The 22,017-nt window shown below is 36.9% G+C and overlaps 1 protein-coding gene and 1 long non-coding RNA gene across 2 annotated transcripts in view; one reads left to right on the plus strand and one right to left on the minus strand.

Moving 5' to 3' along the window:
- The window catches only part of LOC134677469 (la-related protein 1), a 175,157-nt gene that overhangs the window by 40,399 nt on the left and 112,741 nt on the right, over positions 1 to 22,017 (minus strand). The window contains exons 6-7 of the mRNA XM_063535951.1: positions 3,827 to 3,943; positions 1,185 to 1,375 (exon numbers count right to left, since the gene is read on the minus strand). Of these exons, the coding sequence (XP_063392021.1) occupies positions 1,185 to 1,375; positions 3,827 to 3,943 (308 nt within the window). The remainder of the gene's footprint in view (positions 1 to 1,184; positions 1,376 to 3,826; positions 3,944 to 22,017) is intronic.
- LOC134677499 (uncharacterized) lies at positions 5,044 to 20,822 on the plus strand. The gene is made up of 3 exons (XR_010100027.1): positions 5,044 to 5,530; positions 7,819 to 8,007; positions 20,487 to 20,822. It is a non-coding gene; the product is annotated as an uncharacterized LOC134677499 (long non-coding RNA).

Consider the following 22,017-nt stretch of genomic DNA (forward strand, 5'->3'; position numbering starts at 1 on the left):
ATCAACATAATATATGCGGCGGTAGCATGGTCGCGCTTCTGTCACCTGTCGGGTCATGCGTCACTTTTTGTACTCCGTCTTTTTGTTCTTCGTCAATTCTCATTTACTCAAAGGTTAACTGGAAGAAATCCCTTAAAGGGACAAGTTCGTCTTGTACTGCCCATCCTGTGTCAAGTGTTTTGTACAATAAAGTATACATAATACGTACATACTTTTGCTTGCTCGGTAAAGTCTATTCCAATAGAACTTGCTAACTATGTAAACAAACAACGTAACTTTGTTTTATCACTGTTTCTCTTTGAATTTTCACACCACCTTATCAAATATTATTGAAACCACACACATATACACTATTGAAACGGTCCGTTCCGTAAAATACATAAATATATAACTGTATCTTGGATATTTAATTTAAAGTTAAAATGGGTTCATAAGTTAGGTTATTAGGACCTGATGGAATGGCGGTTTTGTTTCTTTTAAATTCTACAATTGTCTATGATGGGTAGTGTTGTGACTAAAGTTTGTGATATAAACCCGCTACACACTACCCAACCCACGCTCTGTACCTACCGCTGCGGTTGTAAAATACATCAATACATCATTCTTAAGTACTAATTTGTCTTCTGATCATGATTAAACAAATAAAAAATAAGTAACTACTTGTTTTTAATTCTGGTATTTTATTATTCGATATAGTTTGACATTAGTAAAGTAGTAAATACTCCTACTTACTACTTTACTAACGTCAAACTATATCGAATAATAAAATACCAGAATTAAAAATCTTGCCCATCACTAGTAAATTCATCATTAAGAGACAATTTCAATATGGCGGTTCGTTTACATAGTTAGCAAGTTCTATTGAAATAGACTTTAGTGAACGTGACAGGCCATAAAAACGCGCCCATACTACCGCCAATGTTCGATTTTTTTCCACGTTTGTTAGTGTGTGTTACGTGGGCCATACTGAAAGTTTGTGGATTCTAGTATATCCTCTAGCCGCCCAGAGACCTATATAAAGGTCTCCTGTTCCATTCTAATTTGACCTTTGTGTTGACCAAAATAAAATTTCATTTTGCTTGGCAAGGTTTGCCGTATGGGCGGCTAGAGTATATGAGACGATTGTCAATGACTGATCTACTCTGGAAGCTCTGTTGCCCTAGTAGCGTAGCGTTCCGTGTTACCTGCTGCAGGTCGTGGTGGTAGTCGTGGTGGAAGACGTGCACGGGCGCGGGCAGCGCGGAGGCGGGCCGCGGCGCCGCGCGCCGGCCCCCGCGCGCCGCGCCGCGCCCCGCGCCCGCCCCCGCCCCCGCGCCGCCCGCCCCGCGCGCGCGCAGCGACCCGCGCCGCTCCTCGCCGTTCAGGGATACGGTGTCTGTGGGACGAGATCAATGTCAAATCCAAATGCTGTATGTAACCAATAGTAGTTTGTGTTACAAGGGATCAAAATTATATATTTCCGTCAAGGGCGTACATGAAGCGATGGGTTCTACAATAGAATCCCGAACGTAGTGAAGCATTCTAAAGTAGAATCCTGAGCGTAATGAGGGATTCAAGTCTTAACGCCCGAGACGAAATAATTTTGATACCGTGTGACACATACTGCTTTTCACACCAACTATGCTGAGGAAAATAAAAAATTTTAGTGTTGACACAATCTGATGCTTAAACAGATTATTTAACCTAAAAAAATTATGTACAAAAAAATGTAAAAATAGTGTGCTTGAACAGAAAAGTATCACTTTGATCCCTCCTAGCAGGGAGGCAAAGTGCCACTTTGATCCCTCCTAGCAGGGAAGAAAAACATCTTTTCCGAATAGGTGGTATAAAAAAAAAATAGAGTGTATAGAGTTACTGTCATGGCACATTATGTAGCTATAGACAGAAGATTAAAACGCCATCTACTCGACAGTAGGCCAAAGGCTATGCCGCAGTCGCTCGAAACGTTTGCACCATACCTTTGGCCTACTGTCGAGTACATAGCGTTAATTTCAAAATTTAACAAATTGACACATATCAGTGATAAAATTCAAATGGCGTTCTAACAATTTTAATCTTCTAATCGAAAATGTAGTTTATTTACTTTTATTTCAATACCTGAAGATTATAAATAGCGCTATAATTTGCCATATATTTTGAGCTGTATTTGACAAACGTAAACTTTTGAAAACGAGAGTTAGCTACATTTTGTCTTGGATTTTACAGTTTTTAGGGTTCCGTACCCAAAGGGTAAAACGGGACCCTATTACTAAGACTTCGCTGTCCGTCCGTCCGTCTGTCACCAGGCTGTATCTCACGAACCGTGATAGCTAGACAGTTGAAATTTTCACAGATGATGTATTTCTGTTGCCGCTATAACAACAAATACTAAAAACAGAATAAAATAAAGATTTAAATGGGGCTCCCATACAACAAACGTGATTTTTGACCAAAGTTAAGCTACGTCGGGAGTGGTCAGTACTTGGATGGGTGACCGTTTTTCTTTTGCTTTTTTTGTTTTTTTTTTTGCATTATGGTACGGAACCCTTCGTGCGCGAGTCCGACTCGCACTTGCCCGGTTTTCTACTATAATTAGTCTTTGCTTGGCGATAAGGAATCAGTGTGACATTACATTAGTTCCATCCATCGTAAGTGCGCAAAATAATCTAAAACTAGTGGCTCAATTACGCCATATTCCGCCATTTTGAAATTAATGCTAAAAATCCGGCCAAGTGAGAATTAATCGCGCACGAAGGATTCCGTACCATTACGCAAAAAACGGCATAAAAATCACGTTCGTTGTATGGGAGCCCCACTTAAATATACTTATTTTTTTATTTTGTTGGCATAGCGGCAACAGAAATACATCATCTGTGAAAATTTCAACTATCACGGTTCATGAGATACAGCCTGGTGACAGACAGAAGGACGGACATACGGACAGCGGAGTCTTATGGGTACGGAACCCTAAAAACGAAACGACAGAAAAAATCTGTCTGGCTCACAAAATTTCACGAGAATCGGTTGAGAAATACGACTTGCCCAGGAGAACACCCGGACATACAAGCATTTTTGCACAAGCTGAAACGGAAACCTTCGCTAAATCTCGGTCAATCATATGAGTAATACAAAAGAAATGTATCTCCAAAAGTAAACAAACTTGTAAAAACACATTTGTTTAACATACCTTTAAAGATATACTGTTCCCGTATTGCGTAACCCAATGTCTCTATTGAACAGAGAAAAGAGGCCTAAAATACGGGACATGCCAAGGTTTAATTTAAAAAAAAATATATCTTTAATTCGCTGCCATATTCCATAAACTTCTACCTATATATTAAAGGAAAAATCGGTCAGTCCGAGTTGGACTCGCGCACGAAGGGTTCCGTACCATTACGTAAAAAAACCGCAATAAAATCACGTTTGTTTTTCATAGTCTATAGTTATTTACATAGTATAGACTATAGACAAAAATAATAGACAGTATAGAGGGGTCCTGTCATTGTAAATTTTGTAGTCACAGTAAATTTACTGCCATCTATCGACACACGACTAAAACTCAAAATGAAAACGTATAAAATTATCAAAAAAATGTATATAGGTATATGGATAAATGATTTTATTATTTTTATTTCATTTTGATCCATGTTCATTCACTGATATCTATGTGTTAAAATTGTTAAATATGAAACGGTGTCGTCACGCCATCTAGCCGAGTATAGGCTAAAGGTGTGTGCGGCATCTACCCGAGAATGACTTTTTCTTGATTTCCGAGGCACGTTTTTTCCTTAGACTTTATTCATCTTATACGAAGTTACATATGTTTTTGGTATAGATATTTGCTTACCATTATCAGGCCTGGCGGCGTGCGGCGGACCGTGCTTGCCCGGCCGCGCCGCCTTGACGTCGATATCGAGGGGCACCCATTTGTGCTTGCCGGACTTGTGTGGACCCTTGCCACCTCCTGAAACAAATAAATAAATATTATAGGACCTTTTTTACACAAATTGACTAAGCCCCACGGTAAGCTCAAGAAGGCTTGTGTTGTGGGTACTCAGACAACGATATATATGAATGAATGAATGAAAATCTTTATTTCAGGCAACTAGTGGCCCATACATAAATACCTTAAAACTAGCATACATATTATAAAAATATATTTTAAAACTAAACACTACAAATCACATTATGGCTGCGATGCATTACGCAACCCCGCAGTGTCAGGGAGCCGGCCGCGGAACCGCCGAAACTTGACACCCTTCGGCCAAAACTCCTCCTTGGTGAAGGTCGCTAGATGATCAGTAGATATAATATATAAATACTTAAATACATAGAAAACAACCATGACTCAGGAACAAATATCTGTATCATCATACAAATAAATGCCCTTACCAGGATTCGAACCCCGGACCATCGGCTTCATAGGCAGGGTCACTACCCACTAGGCCAGACCGGTCGTCGACAAATAGTACATTTTAATGTAAGGTATGTCGATATTTACGAGTCTCGAGGTGCCTTTTACGAGGCATGTAGGCAAGTAGACACAAAAGAAATCGAGAACCGTTTGATGAATTAAGGACCTCTTTCTTTGACACTTTGATGCCTGTGCGTTGACTTTGCAGTGTGCTGCGCGTGCTACAAATGTGCAAGTTACGGAAAGTTATCTGAAAGTTGGAAAAGTACTCGAAAATTTCAATCCACAGAAAACAAAGGAAACTATCATTTTGATGGAAGTGGAAAATTTCGATTTCTATACAGTCGCCATCAACTATATCGGAGCAGCCAAGGTGTTCACAAATATCTGAACACGCCTCTATTGTCAGGGCGTTAGAGTGCGTGTTCAGATATTTGTGAACACCTTGGCCGTTCCGATATATCTGATGGCGACTGTACAATAATAATGAGAAGTTCCCCGAATTTAAGTGAACATTTCGCGAATTTGCAATGTTAAATTCCTACGAAAATAATGACATTTATATTAGCACCTCCGCACTTTGGGGAGCCACTAATGTACGACCAAATAATGCTCAACCCAAGAATGTACAGCCCAATAATAGGCGTCCATGGTGGACGCGTATTATTGGGCTGTACATTCCTGGGTTGAGCATTCTCGGGCCGCGCAATATTGGTCCGGGGCGATAATACGAAGCCACTCTTTTCACAGGGCAATAATGTACGACCCCATAATTCGCGTCCAATAATTTGAGTCCCTTGGCTTTCAATTATTGGGCTGCGCATTATTGGTACAGGTCGAGAAAGCCCGACCCAATAATGTACGACCCAATAATAGGAAGCCAAAAACCAGAGAGATTCTTTTTTTTAAGGGAGCTGTCAAAATTAGTAGGGACGTTCTGACATTAGCTCTTGACAATTTAAAAATAATCGGTTTTTTCTAGTGCCATCTTTCAGTGACATTGACACTGACAGTATTGTATTGACACTTGTTGGTTTACAAATACAATAAAATGAATTCTAATAAAAGAAACAGTAGACTCAGTAGAGGTACGAGGTACTGAAAAAATATTAATTAATGGAGAAGCCGAAGTTGGAGGTAAGTGCCGCAATTCAACAACTTAAGCTAAAAAAATCTTCGTGTCCGCATGGTATTCCCTCGTGCGTATGGACTGTACAGCATGGTGCTGGCGGAGCCGCTATGGCACATATTTAACCTCTGTCTCGAGCTAGAAGTATTCCCAGAAATTTGGAAAATTACTTGAGTGATGACCAGTATTGAAAGGTGGATCAGGAGATAAGGCAAGAGGGTTTCGACTTTCGACCGACACAAAGTTTGTACCCCACACTTAATTTTTTTAGACTGCATGAGAGACAGACAGCAGTGACATGGCAGTTTGTTCAAAAGAATATCTTGGTTATATTTGACAACCAGTCTGGCCTAGTGGGTGCCTAGCCTAGTGACCCTGCTGGTGAAGCTGATGGTTCTGGGTTCAAATCCTGGTTAGGGAATTTATTTGTTTGATGAGACAGATATTTGTATATTGAATAATTATATTGTTGTCTGGGTGCCCACAACACAAGCCTTCTTGAGCTTACCGTGGGACTTGGTCAATTTGTGTAAAAATGTCCCAATATATTTATTTATATTGAGATTGACTGAGAAAACAAGGTGTATGCTACAAGGTGGAGGTTTCTGCAAAACATATTGGTGAGTCCATTAAGACAGCTGTTTATCAGAAAAACTGAGACTGGGTCACTGATCAATGGGTCAAACACCATCAAAAACTACTACTTAAGAGCAAAAAAATTGTGTTTATGGGGTGGCCCCAGCTCCTCCATGACACCTAGCAGTGTCTTCAGGTCGCTAACTGCCTCCTTCAATGTGCACGGAGTCCCTAGGTATTGGTTCCTGTATACTTCTACCTTCTACCTACAGTGTAGGAGAATATGCTTTACTGTTTCTTCTTCTTCCATGCACACTCTGCACATGGGGCTGTCTGTTTTACCCATATTATGTAGGTGTTTGATTAGTGCAGCGGTCGGCAACAAGCGGCCCGCGAACCTCTCACTTGCACTCCGCGTGCCTCCTAGGCTATTTTGTATGTAATATTGACAAACAACAATGTCTGATAAAGTCATAAATATTAACAAAGTGCGGCCCGCATCAACTTCGGTAACTACTATTTGGTCCTTGGCTGCTAAAAGGTTGCCGACCGCTGGATTAGTCTGTTATGACCTGTGATTAATCCTACTATTTTGCGTAGTTGGTGTGAAATGAAATGAAATGAAATGAAATGAAAAATTTATTGATAACAATTTGTTACATGTCTTTTTTTCCATATAAGTACTAGTATTGGTCTAGTATTCTATGTGCATATACCTGTAAACATAATCCAAATTATATAAATAAAATTAATCGTTAAAATTTGCAATATATCGAAATTATTATTAACAATGAGAATGTAATTTATATCGGTACTATACAAATGTCACGCCTGTATTAATTATTAAATTACTAGTGGAATATTAAAAAACTCACTGTAATCGTAAAACGTGTCTGGGTGTTTTTAGTAATATTTTGGTGTAAGCTTGTAGTTTTGTTCTTTGGTCTGCCTACAGGTGTTCATTTTAGTCCAGTACTTATTGTGACACTCTTGGCAGCAGTCCGTCACAAATGAAATACGAGCGGTCGGGTTGAGCTGGAGCGAGGCCAGAGTGGTCGCTGAAGATAGGAAGGCGTGGCGCGAGCTTGTGAAGGCCCTTTTGCACCTCTGGGGTGCCTTAGGACAACAACAACAACAACTTATTGTGAAGCTGGTTTCTGAACCTTTCCTGGCCAGTTCATCCGCTGCATCGTTTCCTCTTGATCCACTATGCCCCTTTATCCATTATACTGTTACTTTGTTGCCTTCTTTGCTCACTTCAGTGAGGCCTCGATGTCATTCAAGTATGAGTTCCGATGTAAGTTTGTAGCTACCTAGTGCTTGCAGTACTGATTTACTGTCTGACAGTATTAGTATATTTTCTTGTTTTACTTCTCGTCTTTTTATCGCTTTGCAAGCTTCCATTATTCCTACACATTCAGCTTGGAATCCCGTATTGTGTTCCCAGTGTAACCCAGGGGTTTTGAGATGTATATGTTCAGGTCCTCCGAGAAGACACCACATCCGGTCCCTTCATTTGTTTTTGAGCCATCTGTGGATATTCTTAAATTTGTTTGGTATAGTCCTTGTACAAAAAGAAACATAAAACATGAAAGAACACACATCATTAGTACAAAGGCGAACTTATCATGTAATTCATGTATGCGGCACCGCGATATAATACATTCGGTAAAGACACACTGAAAGAAAACGAACTTAAAGATGTTCTTCTGTTCTGCAGGAAAACAAGAAGATTCGAGGAGAATGGTGTGGCACTTAATGCCGCCGGGACAGTAACCTAGCTGCAGCTCCAACTCTAGGGAATTGGGCTGAATGAACGCAACACGTGATCGACAGCCCACCTGCTTCCTGCCGAGCGTCCCTACGCTACATCTACATGGATTCGCTTATTCTGCTCTACAAAACTTCTGTAAGTAGAGAATGCACAAGTGCAAGAGTTGAAGGATTGAAAGAGCTTGTCGTCTTACCTGACAGTCTTCCACACATTTACCTTAATTAATTTAAATGATTTTAATAATTATAGTCCTTTTTAGGGTTCCGTACCTCAAAAGGAAAAAACGGAACCCTTATAGGATCACTCGTGCGTCTGTCTGTCAGTCAGTCTGTCTGTCTGTCTGTCTGTCTGTCCGTCTGTCACAGCCGATTTTCTCCGGAACTACTGGACCAATCAAGTTGAAATTTGGTACACATATGTAAGTTTGTGACCCAAATATGGACATGTAACGTAAACAAATTAATTTTAAACATGGGGGCCACTTTTGGGGGGTAAATGAAAAAATTAAAAAAAATTTTTTCAAATTATATCATGTTACATATCAAATTAAAGAGCTTATTGTAAGGATCTCAAATATATTTTTTTATAATTTTCGAATAAACAGTTTAGAAGTTATTCAAGAAAATAGGCAAAAAATGACCATTCCCCCCCCCCCCCCTTTATCTCCGAAACTACTAAGTCTACAATTTTGAAAAAAATACATAAAATAGGTCTATACCTATAGATGACAGGAAAACCTATTATAAATGTACAGTCAAGCGTGAGTCGGACTTAATTACAGTTTTAGATCCGACCCCTACGGATTTTTTTAAGAGATTTCAATCACATATTTAATTACACAAACGGGTCTACCGCGATATAGACTAGACATAAAAATTCAAAATCGTTCTCCTTCTTGATTCGACTGGCAAATCATATTACTTTTTGGCAACCGGGTTTTTTAACCTAATTAGACCCCGCTGAATCCGAATTTGCCGGTTGCTCGATCGAAATCATGACCGGAAGTGAGATATTTGACATTAAAGGTCCCTTTTTTTAGTTTTTCGTAAATAACTCTTAAACGGAGGCGCATAGCATAAAATGTTTTATTACATAAGTAATCTGCATAAAATTGCATACAAGAAAGATTCAGTACAATTTTTCGCTAGGATCAATATTCAAAGAGATATTAATGCGGGAAATTTAATTATAATCACTTCTAAGGTCCCTTTTTTTAGTTTTTCGTAAATAACTCATAAACGGTGGCCAATATCAAAAAATGTTGTTAAACGATAATAATCTACACAAAATTTTGAACAAAATAGATTCAGTACACTTTTCGCAGGGATCAATATTTAAAAAGATAATAAAGAGGGAAAATTCTAGTATAATGAATTCTAAGTTTCCTTGTTTTTGTTTATTCGTTAATAATTTGAAAAGTATGACTCACAGCAAAAAAAATCTTACACTTAAATAATAAACATAAAATTTCCTACAAGAAACATGTAGAACACTTTTGGCTAGGATCAATATTTAAAAAGACAAAGCAGCGGGTAAGTTAATTATAAATAATTTTAAAGTCCCTTTTTAGTTATTTGTAAATAACTCGTAAACGGTGTCCCATAACAAAATAGGTTTTTAAAAATAAATTATCTACATAAAATTTCCTCCGTTGCCATAATTTTCATATTAAGTACTTAAATCCATTATTTCACGAGGCAGTTAGGTACTTAGGTGTTACATAAACCAATCAATCGTCTTATCCAACAATCCTAAGCATTTCAGATTAATGAAATTATTACTTGAAGTTACCCACTTAACTATTCGAACGCCTCTTCAAAATGATCACGTCACGACATCGGCACGGGTCTCTATAGAAAGGCCTGTAATAATATCTCACTTCCGGTCATGATTTCGATCGAGCAACCGGCAAATTCGGATTCAGCGGGGTCTAATTAGGTTAAAAAACCCGGTTGCCAAAAAGTAATATGATTTGCCAGTCGAATCAAGAAGGAGAACGATTTTGAATTTTTATGTCTAGTCTAAGAAGATGAAAGACTTTTCCTATTGGAATTTTGAAGTTGGTTAAAAATAAATAGACAAACTACTCGTACAGCCAACTCATAAAATTTTCTGAACAAACAAAGAATGCATGTGAAATGCAGAATGACTATTATGTACATGTCCTCGCCAGTATAACATCCCACACACGTTTCTACTTGACCGATTCATTACCGTAATGTATGGTAATGCAGCGTCAACGTTCAGCTTTATTATCGTAGCTTTTTGCAAGTTCGGCTCCCCTAAGTAAACGTCACGGACCACTGAAGCGAGGGCCATGTTTTATATCTACTCTATTCTATTAGAGACTGGTGTGTGACACACTAGCATTATTTACGTTCGCTTACGATGTTTCTTTTATCTTTGTCTGTACAAGAGACACAAGAGTTTATTTAGGTGCTATACCTAAGTAGCTTATATTTCTTTTGTTTGTAAGTAGGGCAATCTGATTAGGCATTGTTTTTAACCCACAATATCAAAATATCAAATAAAAAATATCAAAATGATACATCCAGATAATGAACGAATAATAGCTTCCAGCGCATTTATGAATAATGCCAATAGTCTGGCAAATCAACAATAAAGTTAAATAAATAATAACATTTTTTTTTGGGGCGGTAAAACTAGCATAAGAAAAAGACAGTCTGATTCTCTCTGCCTATGACTTAGTGACAAGTTACCTTTGACAAACTATATTCGTATATATAGCGATGAAAACAAATTTATGATAAATGTGTTGTATTTAATTACGAAATAGTCAATGCAATTTTCCATTTTTATTAAACTTCATCAGCTTTTCAACCTAGCTTCGTAGTATGGCAATTTTACTGCAGAACGCAAGTCATGCGTGAAGACTAGATCCTGCAGAAAACGCTGAAAATTACGGAGTCATCTCTTATGTTATCTGGGTATCATAGACTAATATTAGATTTAATGACCTTTATTTCTCATAAGAATACATAATATTCACTTACACGAGATTTTTTTTTCATGCAAAATACATTTTTTTTGGTGAGCGCACACTTAACTTATAACCACTTAATACTTTAGGTACTTACATAATTACATATATTGAAATATAATAAAGTCACACTTCATATATGTAAAGAGAAAGACAACTCTGCCAGAACATATTATTAAAATTACCCCAACATATTTACGAGTTTTTACATAAAAATTTCATTAAGTACTTAATATTTTATATATATCATTAATATACCTAGTCCCACGGTATTTTTGGATCTCAAATTGGTAAAATATTCTACCTATGAGAAATATTCTGCTGGAGTGGACAAAATTATCATAATCTGTGATGTGTCATTATGCTTGCCCAATGTACGTGCCGCCCCATATATCTTCTAACATTTACATGAAAGAGGGGTACGTTGATAACATATATCATGTTTTATTCAGGGTTCACGTACCTACACTATGTAGTAGGATGTCAAAATTATCTTTATCAAGAAAAATAAAACTAGTGAACCATATTTATTAGGTATATACCACTAAAAATACATATTTAAAAACAGGAATGAAATAAATTGCGAAACGTCCAGCTCAAACGTCAAAAACCTACTTTGACGTCTGAGCTGGACTTTTATGTTGGTGAACAATTTTTAGAAACATCAAATAATAATCAACATAGCGAGAAAATATATTTTCTCTGAAATATCTTTCGTTACTATTTATTCCTGTGAAGTGCTCTACCTTTACAAAGTATAAAATAAGCACTTCGTATGTAAGTTTCTCAGAGAGAATAAGAAGAGTTGTTGCCGGCAGTTATAAAAACGAGTAAGCGAGTAAGAGTAAGTAAACGAATAACGATATGAACATAAGAAAAGTAATTAAACTTCCAACTTGTTATTACATTCTTAATTGTGCCATAAAACATAACCATGTTGCAAACATCATCGACTTGAAGAATAAAGTAAATCCTCTCTTAGATAAATAGCTTTAGGAACTGAATATGACGTAAGTCTTCTGTACAATGTATCGCGAATCCCTGAGAGAATGAAGCTCAACGTTAAGTTTAATCTCGAAATTAATACCTGCATTATTACAGGCCTTTCTATAGAGACCCGTGCCGACGTCGTGACGTGATCATTTTGAAGAGGCGTTCGAATAGTTAAGTGGGTAACTTCAAGTAATAATTTCATTAATCTGAAAAGCTTAGGATTGTTGGATAAGACGATTGATTGGTTTGTGTAATACCTAACTGCCTGGTGAAGTAATGAATTTAAGTACTTAATATGAAAATTATGGCAACGTATATGATGACGTTTATGTTTGATTTAAAGTGATTCCTTGAAGTATTCTGTGTAGTTATGTTTGTGCAAAGCAGTTTTTTAGAAAATAATGAAATCCATAATTACCCGTATAGACTAGACATAAAAATTCAAAATCGTTCTCCTTCTTGATTCGACTGGCAAATCATATTACTTTTTGGCAACCGGGTTTTTTAACCTAATTAGACCCCGCTGAATCCGAATTTGCCGGTTGCTCGATCGAAATCATGACCGGAAGTGAGATATTATTACAGGCCTTTCTATAGAGACCCGTGCCGATGTCGTGACGTGATCATTTTGAAGAGGCGTTCGAATAGTTAAGTGGGTAACTACAAGTAATAATTTCATTAATCTGAAAAGCTTAGGATTGTTGGATAAGACGATTGATTGGTTTATGTAATACCTAACTGCCTGGTGAAGTAATGAATTTAAGTACTTAATATGAAAATTATGGCAACGTATATGATGACGTTTATGTTTGATTTAAAGTGATTCCTTGAAGTATTCTGTGTAGTTATGTTTGTGCAAAGCAGTTTTTTAGAAAATAATGAAATCCATAATTACCCGTATAGACTAGACATAAAAATTCAAAATCGTTCTCCTTCTTGATTCGACTGGCAAATCATATTATTTTTTGGCAACCGGGTTTTTTAACCTAATTAGACCCCGCTGAATCCGAATTTGCCGGTTGCTCGATCGAAATCATGACCGGAAGTGAGATATTATTACAGGCCTTTCTATAGAGACCCGTGCCGATGTCGTGACGTGATCATTTTGAAGAGGCGTTCGAATAGTTAAGTGGGTAACTTCAAGTAATAATTTCATTAATCTGAAATGCTTAGGATTGTTGGATAAGACGATTGATTGGTTTATGTAACACCTAAGTACCTAACTGCCTCGTGAAATAATGGATTTAAGTACTTAATATGAAAATTATGGCAACGTATATGATGACGTTTATGTTTGATTTAAAGTGATTCCTTGAAGTATTCTGTGTAGTTATGTTTGTGCAAAGCAGTTTTTTAGAAAATAATGAAATCCATAATTACCCGTATAGACTAGACATAAAAATTCAAAATCGTTCTCCTTCTTGATTCGACTGGCAAATCATATTATTTTTTGGCAACCGGGTTTTTTAACCTAATTAGACCCCGCTGAATCCGAATTTTCCGGTTGCTCGATCGAAATCATGACCGGAAGTGAGATATTATTACAGGCCTTTCTATAGAGACCCGTGCCGATGTCGTGACGTGATCATTTTGAAGAGGCGTTCGAATAGTTAAGTGGGTAACTTCAAGTAATAATTTCATTAATCTGAAATGCTTAGGATTGTTGGATAAGACGATTGATTGGTTTATGTAACACCTAAGTACCTAACTGCCTCGTGAAATAATGGATTTAAGTACTTAATATGAAAATTATGGCAACGTATATGATGACGTTTATGTTTGATTTAAAGTGATTCCTTGAAGTATTCTGTGTAGTTATGTTTGTGCAAAGCAGTTTTTTAGAAAATAATGAAATCCATTATTACCCGTATAGACTAGACATAAAAATTCAAAATCGTTCTCCTTCTTGATTCGACTGGCAAATCATATTACTTTTTGGCAACCGGGTTTTTTAACCTAATTAGACCCCGCTGAATCCGAATTTGCCGGTTGCTCGATCGAAATCATGACCGGAAGTGAGATATTTGACATTAAAGGTCCCTTTTTTTAGTTTTTCGTAAATAACTCTTAAACGGAGGCGCATAGCATAAAATGTTTTATTACATAAGTAATCTGCATAAAATTGCATACAAGAAAGATTCAGTACAATTTTTCGCTAGGATCAATATTCAAAGAGATATTAACGCGGGAAATTTAATTATAATCACTTCTAAGGTCCCTTTTTTTAGTTTTTCGTAAATAACTCATAAACGGTGGCCAATATCAAAAAATGTTGTTAAACGATAATAATCTACACAAAATTTTGAACAAAATAGATTCAGTACACTTTTCGCAGGGATCAATATTTAAAAAGATAATAAAGAGGGAAAATTCTAGTATAATGAATTCTAAGTTTCCTTGTTTTTGTTTATTCGTTAATAATTTGAAAAGTATGACTCACAGCAAAAAAAATCTTACACTTAAATAATAAACATAAAATTTCCTACAAGAAACATGTAGAACACTTTTGGCTAGGATCAATATTTAAAAAGACAAAGCAGCGGGTAAGTTAATTATAAATAATTTTAAAGTCCCTTTTTAGTTATTTGTAAATAACTCGTAAACGGTGTCCCATAACAAAATAGGTTTTTAAAAATAAATTATCTACATAAAATTTCCTCCAAAAAACATCTGGAACACTTTTCTCTAGGATCAATATTTAAAGCGATATTAATGGAAGAAAGTCAATTACAATCAGTTCACAGGTCACCTTTTATTAGTTTTTCGTAAATAACTCGTAAACGGTGGCCCTTTGCAAAATAATATTCTACATAAATATTAAACATAAAATTGTCCACAAAAAAGGTTCTGTACACTTTTTTGCTACGTTCAATATTTAAAGAGGTATTAAAGGGTGTAAGTTAATTGTTATTAGTTTGACGACCGGTCTGGCCTAGTGGGTAGTGACCCTACCTATGAAGCCGATGGTCCCGGCAGTGCCGGATTTACCACTAGGCTGAGTAGGCTGAAGCCTAGGGCGGCAGATTTTAGGGGGCGGCAAATTTGGGTCAAAAAAATATTGTACGTGCCGTTCAGATAGGGTCGACCAGAATTTATTTGTAAAATTTAAATAACAAACATTATTTGACGATTTTGCCGCCCTCTGTCATGTCAAGACCCTTTATATTGAGACAGACAGACGGCCAGTCGGACAACAAAGTGATCCTATATGGGTTCCGTTTTTTCCTTTTCAAGTACGGAACCCTAAAAATGTAGGTATATACCTACTATTTTCTCGAAAAAAAATTCGCGCTTTCATTTAAGTACCTACATATTATTTGTGACCCATCTGACCACAGCTTGGGATGGTCGTCGATTCTTGTGTCCTGGTAGTATAATGCTGGGTTCCGTTTTTTTCCTTTTGAAGTACGGAACCTTAAAAATGTACCTACCTACAGTACCTACTATATTCTCGAAAAAATTTCGCGCTCGCTACGCTCGCTTTTTATTTAATTAACTGCATTTTTTGTGACCTATCTGACCACCATCTGACTACATTGTGAGTTTGGGATCATCGTCGATTCTTGTGTATTCGTGGTATTAAATCTCACTAAATTGTTCCGATCCCATGCCGAAACTCAGGATGGATAGAGAGCTCTCGATATCAGATACAAGCTTTTCATGACTTTCCAGCACCACAGAATGAGGGATATTATTAGCACGGCCTGTCTAATACGTATCCCTACTACCACACCTGCACTGGCGACCAAATGTATGAAACAAACTCGTTCCTACGCACACAGTCTAACTAAGCTCGTGTAGGTGAAAGCGTACCATACTTGTGTGAGTGAGATAAGACGTGCTAGGGTTCCCGCCATTTTGTTGTCAAGTTCGATGACCTCAATTACTCAAAACTCATTGCGCGAATTAGGAAGAAATAAGAATCGTATTATGTTGTAAGGTGGGTATTAAAAAGTCTGCAGCAGATTTGATAGCCCACGCAGTGGAAGTGTTATTTATACGTAATAATTTCATAGAAGTATGACGTTTAAAATGACACTTGCACTGCGTGGGCTATCAAAATCGCTGCAGACTTTTTACGGTCTAACTATAGTTTCCTATTTTGAATCAGTATAAACGAAGTAACAAAATTTTTGTAAGAATATTCAGGCCACCAAAATATTACGTAAGTTGAAAACATGATTTTTGTTCACATAGATATTGTGTTGTTTTCAGTGTGATCTGATAGGTTTTGTAAATATTTCTTTAATATTTGAATATTTTACGTCGCCTCCGCTCTGCGCACCGCATCGTCGCGTCCTTGCCAGCCGGTAACTGTGAGGTAACCGAGAGCGGGTGGGCGGCACTTTCAACGGGAGCATAGCTTAGAGCAAAAGAGCATACCTGGGCCGTCCAGCAGGAAGACGTCCTATCGGACGCTCCAGATATCGAGAGGTCGCACAGGACCGAGAAAAGTGGCGCTGTATTGTGTCGGAGGCCAAGTCTCATTTGGGGTCGCTGAGCCAACGGAGTAAGTGAGTAAGTAAGTATGGTGTGTTGTACTAAAAAATTAAACGCCTCTGATAGGAAAGTAATTTAAAAAAACCTATAAGCGAGGCGGATAGGGGCGGCAAAATCGGCATAGCCTACCGGCGGCAAATGTCTAAATCCGGCACTGGGTCCCGGGTTCGAATCCCGGTAAGGGCATTTATTTGTGTGATGACACAGATATTTGTTCCTGAGTCATGGTTGTTTTCTATGTATATAAGTATTTATATAAATTATATATATCGTTGTCTAAGTACCCACAACACAAGCCTTCATGGGCTTACCGTGGGGCTTAGTCAATTCGTGTAAAAAAAAAATGTCCTATAATATTTATTTATTTATTTATTATTTAATTATAATCAATTTCCAGGTCCATATTTTTAGGTTTTCGTAACTGACTCGTAAAGTAAGGCTCATAGCAAAATAAGTCCTTAATGTTCTTGTAAATAAAAAATCGGCATAAAATTTTCTACGAAAATATAATGAATACCACACACACACACACACACTTTTCTCTGGGATCAATATTTGAAACCATATTAAAGAAAGTTCATTACGATCAATTCACATGTCACTTCTTTTTAGTTTTTAGGGTTCCGTACCTCAAAAGGAAAAAACCGGCCAAGCGCGAGTCGGACTCGCGTTGCAAGGGTTCCGTACATTACCCAAATTTCAACAACGTATTTTTTATATGTGAAACGCGAGTGAATTGCCATTAAAAAACCCGTTCAAAAACTAAGTAATGTGCGACTCGCACTTGCATATCTAATAGGTCTTCCTGTCATCTATAGGTAAACCCAGTAGTTTCGGAGATAAAGCCCCCCCCTCATAGCCAAACAATGACCATTCCCCCCCCCCCCCCCATTTATCCGTTTACGAGCCAATTACGAAAACCTGAAAATAGGGACTTGGAAATTAATTATTATTGATTATTGAACTTACCCCCTTTAATACCTCTTTAAATATTGATCGTAGCGAAAAAGTGTACAGAACCTTTTTTGTGGACAATTTTATGCTTAATATTTATGTAGAATATTATTTTGCAAAGGGCCACTGTTTACGAGTTATTTAAGAAAAACTAATAAAAAGTGACCTGTGAACTGATTGTAATTAACTTTCTTCCATTAATATCGCTTTAAATATTGATCCTAGAGAAAAGTGTTCCAGATATTTTTTGGAGGAAATTTTATGTAGATAATTTATTTTTAAAAACCTATTTTGTTATGGGACACCGTTTACGAGTTATTTACAAATAACTAAAAAGGGACTGTAAAATTATTTATAATTAACTTACCCGCTGCTTTATCTTTTTAAATATTGATCCTAGCGAAAAGTGTTCTACATGTTTCTAGTAGGAAATTTTATGTTTATTATTTAGGTATCAGATTTTTTTTGCTATGAGTCATACTTTTCAAATTATTAACGAATAAATAAAAACAAGGAAACTTAGAATTCATTATACTAGAACTTTCCCTCTTTATTATCTTTTTAAATATTGATCCCTGCGAAAAGTGTACTGAATCTGTTTTGTTCAAAATTTTGTGTAGATTATTATCGTTTAACAACATTTTTTGATATTGGCCACCGTTTATGAGTTATTTACGAATAACTAAAAAAAGGGACCTTAGAAATGATTATAATTAAATTTCCCGCGTTAATATATCTTTGAATATTGATCCTAGCGAAAAATTGTACTGAATCTTTCTTGTAGGCAATTTTATGCAGATTACTTATGTAATAGAACATTTTTTGCCATGCGCCTCCGTTTAAGAGTTATTTACGAAAAACTAAAAAAAGGGACCTTTAATGTCAAATATCTCACTTCCGGTCAAGATTTCGATCGAGCAACCGGCAAATTCGGATTCAGGGGGGTCTAATTAGGTTAAAAAACCCAGTTGCCAAAAAGTAATATGCTTTGCCAGTCGAAATCGTTTTGATGAAAAATATGACCAGTCTAATATAATTTCATTGTTTTTACCTTTAATTCCGACGTTTCAGCTGAGTTGCACTAGCTGTGGTCACGGAAAGACTGACGTCCCAACAAACCCACAAACGCCAACCAAACGCGCGTCCAAACGCGGTAGACCCGTTTGTGTAATTAAATATATGTACAAAACGCGAGAGTTTAAAGTGTTAGATTTCACTCACGTTTCACATAAAAAATACATTGTTAACAGTGCCGGATTAACCAATAAGCAAAACAAGCACGTGCTTAGGGCACCACGTTCAGGGGGGAGCACCAAAATGCCAGGATTCGGGCCTGGTTCGGCCTAAAAGTAAAATTGCGTTTTTTATATCGAAACATTTTCGCGCTCGCTTCGCTCGCCTTTTCAATAACTTTCTAAGGTATGACAAAGGTGACATTCGGGTGACGACTGCAGCAACATTACTCTGTTGCAAAGTACTGTCAACTTAGTTAAGTTAAATATAGACCTGTTTAAAACAGCCAACGAAGTATTCCTAAGAAATACTAGGAACACTAACAGGCTGGTCATAAATAAAATGCAAAGAACTGCCACTTTTAAGAAAAATTGTTATGCTATGTGTGTCAATATATTTAATAAGTTACCCAACAACATAAGAGAATTGCCCAATAGTAAATTTAAAAGAGCACTTTTTCAATGGCTGCTGTCTTCGACATTTTATTCTATTAATGAATACCTTGTAAATCAACAATCTAGTTTTTAAATTATGTTAATTGAAGTGGTTTTGTTTGAGATAGATACATGATATATTATTATTTCATAATTGACAGTGTATTTTTATTTCTATTGTTGTTGATAATTAATTTGTATTAAACTAGTTTAAGTAGGTTAAGTTAGGTATATATTACACTAAAATTTGCATGCTGCATAATCAGTTAAGAAAGATGGGACTTAAAAATGTATAATTTTACAGAAACAACTTGTATATAACCCTTTTTATCGCAAATAAAATGATAAAAAATGATTAAAACTTCCGTGATAAAATGATGTGACTGATTTCCATACTAAAAGTAAAAATGTACAACTGTCTATCATATTGCGTTTTTATATCGAAAAATTTTCGCGCTCGCTTCGCTCGCGTTTCAATCACTTTCTTAGATATGATAAAGGTGACATTCGGGTGGCGACTGCAGCAGTATTAGGTACTCTGTTGCAACATTACTGCAACGGCACTGTCAATTTTCGTGATAAAATGATGTGACTGATTTCCATTCTCAGCTGTAATGCGGCATTGAACTTCTCTCAATTTACAAAAAAAAATCAATGTAATCTTGATGACCCTAGGGAGAGGGGGCACCATGGTCTAGAAATGCTTAAAGCATCAAAATATCTTAATCCGGCACTGATTGTTAAAAATTGTGTAATATACGGAACCCTTGGAACGCAAGCCCGACTCGCACTTGGCCGGTTTTTTTTTCAGATTACCTCAATTACAGTATACTACAATACAATTCAAATACTCTTTATTGCACACCTCATTACAGAAAACAATACAAATAATACAGGAAGAAGAGATTAAACAACAGGCGGTCTTATCGCTAAAAAGCGATCTCTTCCAGACAACCTTACTACTTTTGAGGTTAGAACAACCCACGAAAACATTTAATGTAAAGTGTTGCCAAGACTAGTTGCATAAAGCTTTTACACTAAAAAAGTTATCAGATCCGTAGTAGGTACCAAGACTTTTACTCTGTCATTCCTAACTTTATAAGCTCTAACAGTATAAAGCCAACATCTTGGTCAAACAGTACGGCTTGGCCGTTTCGTTGGTGTCATACTCATATGGACAATCCCGTAATGACACTTTCAGAATTTGAAAGACCTTTGTTGCTACTTTGTACAACAAGTCCACTGAGGGAGTGTTTGTAAAAACGACATATCAGTTTATATAAACTACGATAATACAAGGTCATATAAGCAGGCATAATTTTAAAACATTTAACATTTAGGTTTTCAGAAAAGTTACGTACCTATTTCTACCGACATCTATGTATGTAGGGCCTATATAAAATAAGCCAGGAAATTTATGAAAGTGAATTAAAGTTCATGTTGCACTGATAGAATCATTTTAAACAAATATTCTAAATATAATTATTCTCAAATTTCAGGAGCTGATACAAGCAGCCAGAATGAGTCTCTGCTGAGTCGCCGGCGCCGGACGTAGGGTTGCCAGATCGAAAGGCGCTATTATCGGGAAATAATATAAATTTTTCGGGATTTTGGGACTTAAGTCGGGAAAAAAAATACATTCAAATTAAAGTAATTGTGTTAAAAACAACGATATTTTACATTTTTGGCACTACGTCAGCTCGCTCGCTCGACGACAGTTCGGAACTTGAAATTGTTGTTTTATAACGCGTAGCTGTTTTTCGGGACAATTTACACTTTGTCGGGAATCGGGAACACATGCTAAAAATCGGGAGAATCCCGCCAAATCCCGACCATCTGGCAACCCTAGCCGGACGTGCGTCGCGCGCCTCGGGCGACTGACGTCTTCGTGTGAGTCGCCAATTGCAGGGGAAATTACGAATAGTTAGGTATAAAAGCTACTTTAGTCAACCTCGCCTTAGTACTGTTTGTATTGACTGAAATACAAGTAGCATATATGAGACGTTCGGACGTATCCGTGAAAATACGAAGGTAAAGGAAATTGCACTACATTTTTAGAACCTATTCACCTGTCAGTAAAATATTGAAAAGGAAAGTTCATGAGTTTTATTATTTTCTTTCCTCCAACAGCTTCACATGGAGCAAATGTAAACCTTTTATGTTAATAATATCAGTAATGTCAAGGTACAACGCTCTTTAGAGCATATTGCCATTCCTTTTACTTGAGTGGCCTGTGGGTTAACTATACGAAGCGAGCCTACGATGCATTAAAAGTGCAGTATAACAATGCATTCAGAATGCTGTTGGGCTTACCTCGTAGATGTAGTGCATCTGGCATGTTTTGCGAAGCTAGAAGTTTTCTGGCAATCATGCGCAAGAAAATAGTATCTCTGCTAGGTCGAGTTAGAAGCAGTCCCAAACATACATGTTCGAAAAGTAGAACTCCCTTAGTAGGCCAAGCAATAAGAAGTTATAGAGGGAAATGCTAGGAACACAATTTTTGACTACGTAACTTTGTTTGGACTAGTTAGGAGGTGAACATATCAAAAGTCCCCGGCTGTAGCCCCGGTGCTGGGGGGTAGACTAGTTATAGTCCAAACAAAGTTACGGAGTCAAAAACTGTGTTCCTAGCATTTCCCTCTACAACGTTTTTTGAGCATTCATTTCCTGACCTATAGATCGTGTTTCAATTTATCGCCTCTCGTTGGCAATTAAGGTGGTTCGCTTTCCATACAAAAAAAAACAATTACATAAGTACCTAATAGTGTGTAATTACTTAATATAACGCAATTGTTTTTTGTATGGAAAGCGAACCACCTTAACTATTCGCACAACGTTTTGTAGTTGCAGTAAGTACTTACATATGGCCGGTTAAATTTTCGAAATAGGTATGTATTTACGTACAGTGCTAATTGCCGCACATAGAATAATTAAAGTTTGATCAATCGGAATATGTTCCTAAGTCACTTATTACATTTCGAATTATAAGTCTGTATTTTACAGCTTTAGATGTGCATGACTGCATATGCA

Source organism: Cydia fagiglandana, chromosome 26, assembly GCF_963556715.1.
Source record: "Cydia fagiglandana chromosome 26, ilCydFagi1.1, whole genome shotgun sequence".
Taxonomy (NCBI): Eukaryota; Metazoa; Arthropoda; class Insecta; order Lepidoptera; family Tortricidae; genus Cydia; species Cydia fagiglandana.